Genomic DNA, 12896 nt, shown 5'->3' on the forward strand with positions numbered 1-12896 from the left:
GCTCAAGAGGCAGAGACCCACCCACCCACCCTTCTGAATGTGTGGGGTCAGAGGCCGAGAGGGCCTAAGCTGAAGGTTCAGGATTACCCGTAAACCCAAGGAGCTATCTTCTACTCCTCAAGACACGCAGACCGTCTGCCAATGCCAAGGGACTCTGGGATGACTGGGCCAAGATAAAGACAGAAGAGACAGGAAACCAGAATCTGGAAAGGGAGACACCTGAGAAGCATCGCCAGAAGCAAACACTCTATGAGTTCATGCAAATCCTCTCAGAGAAGGAGCTAAAGTTGGCAGGAGGAAATCCAGAGTAGAAGAGGATGCGTTTCACAAGGGGACACTGGGCTTTGGCTCCTCCTCACCACCCTATTGGTAGAGAACTGCTGGGAAGAACTATCTAAAGACTGCAAATCTCTTCCTTGGGGGAAAGACACAATGACATGAAGGAAATGTTATTTTTCAGAATTCCCCTTGGAAAGAGCATAGTATTTGGTTGAAAGAAATATTTTTTAAAGCCACTAAAATCTTTTTCTGTGTGTGTGTGGTACGCGGGCCTCTCACTGTCGTGGCCTCTCCCGTTGCGGAGCACAGGCTCCGGACGCGCAGGCTCAGCGGCCATGACTCACGGGCCCAGCTGCTCCGTGGCCTGTGGGATCCTCCCGGACCGGGGCACGAACCCGTGTCCCCTGCATCGGCAGGCGGACTCTCAACCACTGCGCCACCAGGGAAGCCCCACTAAAATTTTAATAACTAGCAGGTATTAATTTTATAATAGAAGATAAACTAGTCTTAACATTTAGGAGACACTATATAACATGTTTAGATTTAAAAGTGTACTTCAACACTGTTGCTGGGAATGTAAATTGGTGTAGCCACTATGGAAAAAAGTATGGAGGTTCCCCAAAAAACTAAAAATAGAACTATCATATGATCCAGCAATCCCACTCCTGGTTATATAAACAGAAAAAAATGAAAACACTAATTCAAAAAGATACATGCACCCCAAAGCTCGTAGCAGCACTGTTTAAATAGCCAAGACACAGAAACAACCCAAGTGCCCATTAACAGACGACTGGACTAAGAACATGAAGTATATATATACACACACATATATATATACATACACACACACACACACACACACACACACACACACACACACACACAAAGGACTATTACTCAGCCATACAAAAGAATGAAATTCTGCTATTTGCAACATGTATGACCTGGAGAGTAAATATTATGCTCAGTGAAATAAGGCAGACAGAGAAAAACAAATACTGTACATCACTTACATGTGGAATCTAAAAAGTAATACAAATGAATGTATATGCAAAACAGAAACAGACTCACAGATACTGAAAACAAACTAGTGGTTACCAAAAATGAGAGAGAAGGGCAGAGGCAAATTAGGGGTATGGGATTAAGAGATACAAACTACTATATATAAAAAAGATAAGCAATAAGGACATACTGTACAGCACAGGGAATTATAGCCATTATCTTGTAATAACTTTGAATGGAGTATAGGCTACAAAAATATTGAATCACCATGCTGTACACCTGAAAGTTATTACAATATTGTAAATCAACTATACTTCAATAAAAGAAACAAATGTACCTCGTTCAGCAACTATTTATTGGATGCCTGATTTAATTTTTGATGCTAATTTAAGAAGCAAGGCTTGGTGCTATTTATAAAACAGAAATTGAATTTATCAAGGATTCATCAAGACTTCTGCTTTTTCATAATTAAAAAGGTTGACTAGCTTATTGGATAGAAAAAATAGGATGATTTTACAAATTGAATTTGAAGGACACATCCAAACCAACGTACTGTATAAGAAGAGTCTGACTTGATGACAATATTTTAAGTGATTGATGACCTATATTTTTATAGATTTCATATACATAAACTAACTTTGGAATTAATAGGAAAATGTTTAAAAATCAATCATATACTTTTCAAGTAATCTTTTAAAGGAAAAATAATTCATCTAATTATGATATTGTTTCCTAAAAAGACTCACCTAAAAGGACAAATCCATCTGCTTCTCTCTCTGGTACCAAGGGCTTTTTAGATTCCGGAGGCTTTCTGAAGAAGTGAAACATTGCTGCTTACTCCGTTACCTGAAATAGAAACACTATATAATAACAAATTCAGATGAAACCATAAAACTCTTACCCTTCTTAGTAAAAAGCCAAATACAGGGACTTCCCTGGTGGTCCAGTGGTTAAGAATCCGCCCTCCAATGCAGGGGACATGGGTTCGATCCCTAGTCAGGGAACTAAGATCCCACATGCTGCAGGGCAATTAAGCCTGTACACCGCAACTACTGAGCTCACATGCTCTAGAGTCCGTGCACCAACAGCTAGAGAGCCTGCGTGCTGCAACTACTGAGCCCATGTGCTCTGGAGCCTGCGCGTCACAACTGGAGAGAACAAAGAGCCCTCGCTGCATTGAAAGATCTCACGTTGCTGCAACTGAGACTCAATGCAGCCAAATAAATTTTAAAAGCCAAATATAAAGATATCACAACAATTACTTTTAGGAATTCTATTCCCAAACTTAAGAACACAAGCCCTCTCTAGGTGTCAGAAGATAAAACCAGAAATTAAGGAGCATGGACTTCCAGTTTGAAATACTGTGTTCATCCTCTCAATTTCTGAACATGCAGGAAATAACCCAAGAAATCTCTACAAGTAAAACTAAAGTCAACAGATAACACCAGAATCTTGAAGGATCTCACTAGCCATAAATTGGACACTGGACCGAGGAAAGGGGGGAAAAAAACCAAACCCTGTCCAGGTTTCTTGTCATGCCATAACTACCTTAAACCTCATGAAATTAAGGCCACCTGAAAAAAGAAAAGAAGGCACTACAAACACCCTCTAGAGCTGGTTATCTGATTCAGACACTCAAGGACTGTATTCATTGTAAAATTGTAGCCAAATGTAAATTCCCATCAGTGCAAATATCTGTGTTGGTGAGATTATTGTGCACTACCCCCAACACACACATACACACACACACACACACACACACACACACACACACACACACACACCCTCTCTCCTCTGTGTCCTCCCATCTTTGTACATTCAGCTTTGTACACTCAGGCAGGGCAACAACTCTTAGAAAACAACTGGGAAGGAAGTTGAAGGAAACTTGGGAGGACATGTCACGTTCTGAGTTGCTGTAAGTAAAGCAATATAAGAGACAGCAAAGAGGGCTTCCCTGGTGGCGCAGTGGTTGAGAGTCCCGATGCAGGGGACACAGGTTCGTGCCCCGGTCCGGGAAGATCCCACATGCCGCAGACCGGCTGGGCCCGTGAGCCATGGCCGCTGAGCCTGCGCGTTCGGAGCCTGTGCTCCGCAACGGGAGAGGCCACAACGGTGAGAGGCCCGCCTACCGCAAAAAAAAAAAAAAAAAAAAAAGACAGAGACAGCAAAGAAAAGTTCCTGGTGGCAACAAGTGCCCCACATTTCAGTTTCATATATTCCACCCACCAGAAAATCAAGCAGGGAGGATAAGTAAAGATTTTATCTGAGCAAGATGCTTCTAGAAACTGAGAATTGCACCAGGATTTGTGTAGGTCAACCTGCCCTGAGTTGTAGATCAGAGTGGATGGTAAAAGAGCCAATTTGTTGACAGAAAACACATCTAGCAGGTTTCACTTTTTAAAAGAAAAAAAAAATGGAGAAGAAAAACACAAGCCATGTGAAAAAGAAAATATTTCAGTAAAGGAAAAGGAATCACCTCTGAAATCCTCAAAGGCTGAGCTTACTGGATATAGTGATGGAGCCAAAAGAAAAGTCTGGAAATAGTCTGGCACCCTCAAGAGAGTACAAGGAGACATGACCTGTATGAAACTGGTAAAAACAAAAACAAAAAAACCAAAAAAACCAAAAAAACAAGGTTAGATGGAAAAGCAAAAGGAAAAGATGAAAGATCCCTACGAGGGATGAGATGAAAAAAATAACTAAGATTAAAGAGAAACCCATGCAAGAAAGAAATGAGATCAGAAAAGAACTGGTTGGTTTATAAGCAGGAATGTAAGACAATAAAGTTCAAACTCAAAGACTTAAAAGACTGGAAGAAGCAACTAACTTCTCAACCCCAAACAGTTAAAACTAAAACAGAGAAAGCCTTTGAAGGAACAACAGATGATTAAAATTCAATCTGGGTAAGGATCAAATCAAGGATATAGCCATCACACCTGATACTAAAGCCTCAGCCTGGATGAATGTGGCACTCAGTAAATTCTTAGGCTACAATGGGTCAGGAAAAAGAGACGAAGGGGATCAGTGTCCAACTGAAGCCTCATAGAGAAAAGATACCTTCAAATAAATAAAGGGGGGGCACATTTAAGGGTGAAAGAGATGAGAAATGTAGCAAATCTAAGAGTTACAGCTAGCAAAAATTGTAGGTCTGGCTACAGATACATGAAGCTGATTATAATCAAATAGATAAGAGGCCAACAAAATTTTTGGAGAGTTGTGCTGCCAAAACAACTACAAGTCTGAATTAAAGGAGGACTTTGACTGTTGGAAGTTTACAACAATGCTGCAGACAGGAAGCTGCCAGAGAAAACTGCTCAGCCCCCAAGGAGGGTCTATTCTCCAGTGCCTACTTCAGTGGTAGCCAAGGAAGTTATTGGAAAAGGAAGACACTTTGGGTGGAGTGCCTGGAGAACACGGGACTGGGGGCGGGGCTCTCCTGAGAAGCAGAATCTGGGCATAATTAATGAACATTCTCCAATCCAAGGCGGGGATCCCCCAAAATGCCTGCTCAGTGAGATTCCAAAATTGCTACCACTCGGTGACTGCTGTGTATCTCCCATTCCTCCCCTTTCTGGATGACAGTGGTTTGGGCAGTTATTTTTCCCAGTTACCAGAGGGGACAGAAGGGACAGACTGCTGGTCTTTTTAGTTCATGAAGTCTCTACAACAAGAGGTGCCACATCTGGACCTGATGAAGACATACTGAACTTAGAGCATGATGCTATGACTGAATGGGGCCATTTGGGTTATTGCCCTTGGGGAGGGGTGAGTCACTCTGTCTACCGCAGGGAGAGAGAACTGAGTATATGGTAACCACGGAATCATTAGGGCCATTCACTGGCTCTCCACCTTATATCAGGAGACATGTAAGAACTGCAGTTTTCTACCCTCCTTGGAGGTAGGTGTGGCCATGTTGCTTGCTTGGTTCACTGTGTCACATGCCATTAGAGTGCTAGAACAAGGAGCTTTGTGGCCACAGAGAGAGGCCCTTTAAAAAGTGGCTCCTTTCTAACATATAAAAGAAAAGCCTTTAATAGGAGGACTCAAATTTCCAATACCTTTTCATGTCTGGCCACAAGACAGAAATGGAACAAACAGAAATCACAAAAGCGGTTCTGATGTCATTCGCAAGCCCCCAACGTTTAGATACGTTGTTATAAAAGCCAGACCAAACTCAGCTGTAGTGCCAGAATCCCTTTTGAATGCAAGTATTTTGTAGAGAACTTATGATTCAAATAATTAAGTGAAGCATTTAAGTTTTTCATGACCTAAAAAATATCAAACTTAAAGAATATACAGTCTTAAATAGGCTGCAGGTTACCAACAGTATGACTTATGTGGCAATGCATAATATTACAGTTTGTCACTTTAGAACATTATAAAATTCCAAACATATCCGAGAAGGAGAGAGAACTTAGGTTCCAAGAGTCAAGAAACATCCACGCACGGAAGAAACAGGTCAGGAATAGGAAAAAGGTAGTAGAGACAGTATAAAAGAACTCAGAATGGCAGCAAAGACTAGTTTGCTACAAACATCCATTGGTAACTGCTCTAAAATGGTTATGAAACTACCAGTCACCCTCGCACCTGTTATTCTGCCAACCTGACCATTGCCTTAACTCCTTCCTCTACAATAGTCACCTCAGATGTGTTTCCATGGGAACGCTGTGCCAATTTTACAAGTCTTGGGATTCCCTTGCACCATCTATACTGCTGCTGACATTCATGGTTCATTCCACTAGGTACCTAAGTAAGTCTAACCATACATATAGCTTTACAGTAATCACTCCATGCATGAAAAGACTATGTCCTGAGACACTAAAATCTGTAATCAAATTATCTTTATACCATGATATTTTTTGTACCATTGAAAACACACACAAGGTGGTATAAAAATTTATCCCAGCGGGACTGGCAATACCATTCTAAGATCCTCCCACAGCCAGAAAGCTGCATGGTTAGGTCACCACTCCAGCAGCCAGATTTCCTTTCCCCACCTAAGACTAGAACTGGGAAAGAGAACGGGGGTAACTAAAACCCCACTAACATTTGCTGAGCTCCTACGATGTGTCACGCACTGTACCTAAATGCCTTATAGACTCTATCTCCTATAATCTTACAATCATCCCGCCAGGTACACATAACTATTCACAATGTGTAAGTGAAAGAATTGAAGTAAAGTCGGTTAAGTATTGATGCAAATGTATATGGCTAGTAAACAGCAGAGCTAGAATTTTAAACCAAGTCTTTTTGGTACCAAAACTGAATGCTTTACATCAACAAAGCACCAAAGACAAGGAGCCCTTAACAAGACATTTGTGTTGGACTTTAATATTTCCTAATATTAGTGAAATACATTTCATTAATTCCATTTCTGTCTTTCTAAATCCCTACTTTGCCAAGCCTTGCTCAGCTCTGTGTTCTGAAGATATTTGCTAATTCCACAATATCCACGTTCCAGACTTTCACTTACTTTATATTTATATTTTATGAGTATTTATCAAGTGCTTAGGCCAGATACTGACCAGGCACTGCAAATGTAGCACTCAACTTATATTTACGGGAACAAACAGCAACCTGAAACTACCCCATTTTGGAGGCAATCCTGAGTAAACCTAAAGAGGAATTTAGGAGCTCCATCCCAAAAGTTGAGGAGGCCTGGAACAGTCCTGCTGCCCCCAGCTGAGTATATGGGAAGACATGAGCACTCATGCTTCTGACTTACATGGCCTTGACAGTGGCCTTCTTCTGCCTGGAGTTATCAAGCATGTTCCAGCCTCATTTCCTTAGGTACGATTTCAGTATGTTAAAAACTGTCTACAATAAGCAAATTTTACATTTTATAAGTGGGTGAAATATCAAAATTTATTCTTAAAAATCCATTATCAGCCAGCAACAACACTCTTGCCTGGCTAAGCTGGGACCCAACCCAAAATGCCTCCTAATCCCCAAACATGGGAATCCTGGAACTGCTCCTACATGGATGGGGGATGAAGAGTTCACTGCCCAAGACACAGATTGGGAGAAAATCCATGCAAATCACAAATCTGATACAGGACATGTGTCTAGAACATATAAAGAATTCTTAAAATTCAATCATGAGAAAACAAACCAATAAAAACTGGACAAAAGCTATTAACAGACATTTTCCTAAAGAAGATATGTGGGTCTTCCCTGGTGATCCAGTGATTAAGAGTCCACCTGCCAATGCAGGGGACATGGGTTCGATCCCTGGTCCAGGAGGATCCCACATGCTGCGGGGCAACTAAGCCTGTGTGCCACAACTACTGAGCCCATGCTCTAGAGCCTGCGAGCCACAACTACTGAGCCCACATGCTCTAGAGCCCACGTGCTTCAACTACTGAGCCCATGCACCTAGAGCCTGTGTTCTGCAACAAGAGAAGCCACCGCAATGAGAAGCCCACGCACCGCAACGAAGAGTAGCCCCCACTTGCCACAACTAGAGAAAGCCCGCACGCAGCAACAAAGACCCAGTGCAGCCAAAGCAAAAAAAAAAGATATGTGAATGGCAAAGAGCCACATGAAAGGATGCTCAACATTAGTCAATAGGCAAATGCAAATTAAAATCTCAATGAGATAACACTATATACCTATTAAAATATTAACAATTTAAAAGGCTTGCCATGCCAACTGTTGACAAAAATGTGGAGCAACTGGAACTCTTATACACTGTGGTAGGTGTAATAATATAGTACTGTGGCAGTTTCTTAAAAATGTAAACATACACCTACCATATGACCCAGACCTCCTCCTTCTAAGTATTTACCTAAGAGAAATGAAAGCATATGTCCACACTTGTACACAAACGTTATACAGCTTTTTTGGTAATAGCCCCAAACTGGAAAAAATCCAAATGTCCAACAACAGATAAAAAGGATAAACAAGCTGTAGCATATCCATAATACTATTCAGAAATAAGGCATGAAGGCCTAAGATATGCTATGACATGCATGAATCTCAAAAAAATCAAGCTAAGTGAAAGAAGCCAGACCACAAAACACTTCTAGGAAATGCAAACTAATGTATAGTGACAGAAAGCAGATCAGTGGTTGCCTGGGGAATGGGAGGTTCAGGGAGGGAGGAATTACCAAGGATCACAAGCAAACTTTTGAGGGTGATAAATATATTCATGATCTTGATTGCAGTGATGGTTTCAGGGTATATAAACATGTCAAAACTCATCGAATTGTACACTTTCAACATGTACAATTCACCATATGTTGATAATACCCCAATAAAGCTATTTTAAAAATTCATTATTAGCATGATATTCTAGATGTTATATAAATGTTGTAGTTCACAATTATTCGTAAAATTGTCTCAAGTCTCTTAAATGACTTTGTGTGTGTTACAAATGCAGTCTTGTATACAAAGCAAGATACTTCTTTCTCTATGCATTCACACAAAACTGAAAAATAAAAGGACAGTGTCTTCACTTTTAATGGCACGCAGACTGCATACAGAAAGCGACCCTGATCGCTACACAGCACAGATCCTACTGCTCTGAAGGAGGGCAGCACAAGTGATATATTTATTTTTTCCTATTATTCTAAGACTTACCTTTTAAGTGATATTACCCATGACAAAAGGATTAAGGTAACCTGGTTTTCTCAATTTGATCACCTTCTTTCAATTTCAACAGACTATTTGACAATATAAATATGTCAAATAGACTGAAATGTATATGTGGGACTGATAAACAGCAGCTACTTAACTATATAAGAAAAAATATACATACACACATTTTTTCTTCACATTGTGTCAAAATCCAATAAATATGTAAATTCCATACTGCTGAAAAACTAAAATCCTGAACCATGTTTAATCCTCCTCTTCTTCTGTGTGGTGGGTTGTGAATTGCATGGTTAGACAAAAGGAATACAAATTTAGGTAACAAGTTTCCTAATTTCTTCCGAGAGATACCAAAAAAGACAATGGTCCCATACTTTTGATAGTTTTAATCTTGAAAGACAAGATTATATTACCCAAAACAGCATTAAACGGTACAAAACACTCCAGAAGGCTCAATGAGAATGAGAAGAGCCCTGTTACACTTCACAAACAGGTAGCCTTGAGTTTAACTTCATCTGATGGGCACAGATATAAACGGAGAAGGAAGGCCTCTCCTATAAGAAGGATCACCAGGAACAATGAACAGAGAGTGTTTAGGAGACAGCAGAGAGCGTAACCTCACTAGAAGCGTGGAGGTAAGCAACAGAAATGAAGAATACAAAAGAAGAGACAAATTATTAAAAGGGCTACTAAGTCAAGAAAATGTTAGAATATCCAGAGTGGCTTACCAGGATTCATTTAATATTATTTTCTAGTCTAGGATCTTGAGGAAAGTAGTGTTTCAGAAAGATTAAATTTAAGACAATAGGCTAGACAACGTGGTTGGACCGAGTGATTATCATACTAAGTGAAGTAAGCCAGAGAGAGAAAGACAAATATCATATGATATTGCTTACATGTGGAATCCAGAAAAAAAATGATAAAAATGAACTTATATACAAAACAGAAAGAGACCCACAGACATAGGAAACAAACTTATGGTTTCCAAGGGGGAAAGGAGGGAAGGGATGGATAAATTAGGAGTTTGAGATTAACATATATACCCTACTGTATATAGAATAGATAACCAACAAGGACCTACTGTATAGCACAGGGAACTATACTCAATATCTTGTAATAACCTATAATAGAAAAAAATATCAAAAAGAAAAAATATATATACATTACATATGTATATATATATATATGTATAATTGAATCACCATGCTGTATACCTCAAACTAACATGACACTGTAAACCAACTATATTTCAATAAAATAAAATGCTGGAGAGACTGATTGAGAGAGTGGAGCCATGAAGTCAGAACGTTGTAGCAAAAGGGACTGGACTATGGTGGGAGAAGTTTGAATGAAAAAGAAGGGGTGTACAGAAATGTGAAACAGGACCTAGTGACTTCCAACTCTACAAAATACTGATGGAAAGGAATTACTAAAAGACGACTGAAGTTTCAAGCCTGAGGGAGTAAAGAAAGTGATATTAAGAATAAGAAAAGGAAAGTCGGAAAAGGAAATTTAAGAGAAGAAAAAAATTAACTCCACTTCAGACAAGTTTACATGTAGGGAAACAATGACTGGTCCAAATGGAAATATGTGAAATGCAGTTGGAAAAATAGGACCTAGTGCTCCAATGAAAGGAATAAGTTGGAATTTGGGAGCTGTTAGCATGTAAGTGGTAGCTGAAATTATAAACATCAGTGGTATTTCAAACTGAAAATATAGAAGTTCAGGGACTGAGATCCTGATCTCTAACATCTCAAATTATAATATGAAAATACACCCCTTTAGTTATCACCAAACGGATGTGTATACCCCCATTTCTTCAAATTTTTCAAAAACATACTTGGCTGTCGTACCAGGACTAAAATGTTAACTCGACTATATTGTTTCACATTTCAAAACTGCAGAAACAACTGACCTCTTCAGTATAATCCAGGGGGGTAAATTCAAATGCCAGGCAGATAACTAAGAGTGAAACCAGCCGAGTCTGAGACAGGAGTGAAGGAAAGTGCAGGCTTGGTCTAAAGATGGCACCTCTAGGGAGGGGGGAGATGCCCAGCGAGCCACGAGGAGGAGCCCTTTACCAAAACAAGGTTTCTGAGGAACCAGTGAAAGAGCTTTGAAAGGTTTTGAGCTGGGAAAGCCTGGAATCAGATTTGCATTTGCTGTTATGGCCAAAGTAAAAAAAAAAAATAACCATCACTAAAAAAATTAGGACAAGGCTGAGGCTACGGTTAGGGCATCTTCCCACTGACTCCTGGCCACCACCCAAGATGGTCCCAACGCATCTAGGAACCTCTGGGGAATGTAAATTGAAGATGTAAGGCTGTCTCTGTCTGAAGGTCCCTCCCTTTGATGCCTGTGTGTGGGACCATGGGCCTTGGACTCAGAACTCCTGCTCTCACTGTCACCCAGGCCTCTTGGAGAACATTTTAGCTGAAGTATGTGTTTTATACTATTTCATCCTTTCTAGTACTTTTTCCAACTTATTTGCTTTTTCAAAATGAAACTAGCAGGCTTTCTAATTATAAAGGTAATTTCTATTTTCTATGTGCAAATAAGTTTTGTACATTCTTAGGAAAAAAATATGGAGAAATATACACCAAACCTAATAGTTGTTCTTACCAGGAAGCATGACTAGTTTATATTTAATTTATGTTTCTTTTGTAGTATTTGCTTTTTTCTAAATCAAATATCATATATTGTTTTACAATAAAAAATATTTAAAAATTTTTTAATGACGTATACTTGATTTACAATCAAGAAAACTGTATGTTCCTGTGTGCTGTGTTACTTTCAGGGGTATAGCAAAGTGATTCAGTTTATATATATATTATTTTCAGAATCTTTTCCATTATTGAATATAGTTCCCTGTGCTATACAGTAGGTCCTTATTGCCATCTATTTTACATATAGTAGTGTGTATCTGTTAATCTCAAACTCCTAATTTATCCCTCCCCTACCCCCTTCGGTAACCATGACTGTTTCCTGTGTCTGTGAGTCTGTTTCTGTTTGGTAAATAAGTTCATTTGTATCATTTTTTTAGATTTCACAAGTAAGTAATATTATATGATATTTGGCTTTCTCTTTCTGACTTACTTCTTTTAGTATGATAATCTCCAAGTCCATCCATGTTGCTGCAAATGGCATTATTTTATTCTTTTTTATGGCTGAGTAATACTCCATTGTACCACAACTTCTTTATCCATTCACTTAGGTTGCTTCCATGTCTTGGCTATTATAAATTGTGCTGCTATGAACATTGGGGTACATGTATCTTTTTTAATTAGAGTTTTCACCTTTTCTGGATATATGCCCAGGACTGAGATTGCTAGATCAGATGGTAACTCTACAAAAATAAAGATTTAAAAAAAATTTTTTTTTAAGTAACTTTGGCAGCTCCAACCACTGTTCCATGAAGGGATGTGGGCCCAGTGTCACCAAGTCTGATTTTTCAAGACAAACTAGAAATCCAACTATTATGTAAAAACCTAGTTTTTAGATGATAGCAACAAATTCAAAAAGTTTTTAAAATACTCTGCAGACTGAATAAATCCTCTTCAAACTGGATTTGGCCTTCAGGTGTCAAAGTTTTAGACCTAGTTTAATAGCCTAAATCTAATCAGAATAAGGAAAAACTGTAAAAGACTTCGGAATTTAGTGGCTATTACGGCTAGCACGTCTGTCCTGGTTATCTCCACCTCTGTTTATCTGACTCGGTTATGTTACAGCTCTGTAGAGACAGTTGATAACTTGCAGAAAATTGATAGGCATACAAATAATCCCTATCCACAGGATGCAATAACGCTACCCTAGGGACAGTGACCAGTTTTGCAATAATTAATAAATTCAACATTCCCTTATTTGACTGTATTGTGTGGTGATACTTTGAGTTTTCTTTTGAACCAGTTGTAATATACTACTAATTTCTTCCTTAACTGATGAATTAATAAGTCTCTGACAGATTTTTATTTGTATGAAGGAGATGATTTTGTCCTCTTTTAAAGTGTATCCATTACCTTCAG

At 39.2% G+C, this 12896-nt stretch overlaps 1 protein-coding gene across 5 annotated transcripts in view; it reads right to left on the reverse strand.

Moving 5' to 3' along the window:
- The window catches only part of UMAD1 (UBAP1-MVB12-associated (UMA) domain containing 1), a 271475-nt gene that overhangs the window by 220790 nt on the left and 37789 nt on the right, over window positions 1-12896 (reverse strand). For all 5 annotated transcript variants that reach the window (XM_019927866.3, XM_073809686.1, XM_033863049.2 and 2 more), the window contains one exon: window positions 2028-2127. In XM_019927866.3, coding sequence (XP_019783425.1) covers window positions 2028-2109 — 82 coding nt within the window. In that variant the 5' untranslated portion in view covers window positions 2110-2127. The remainder of the gene's footprint in view (window positions 1-2027; window positions 2128-12896) is intronic.

Source organism: Tursiops truncatus, chromosome 9 (genome assembly GCF_011762595.2).
Source record: "Tursiops truncatus isolate mTurTru1 chromosome 9, mTurTru1.mat.Y, whole genome shotgun sequence".
Taxonomy (NCBI): Eukaryota; Metazoa; Chordata; class Mammalia; order Artiodactyla; family Delphinidae; genus Tursiops; species Tursiops truncatus.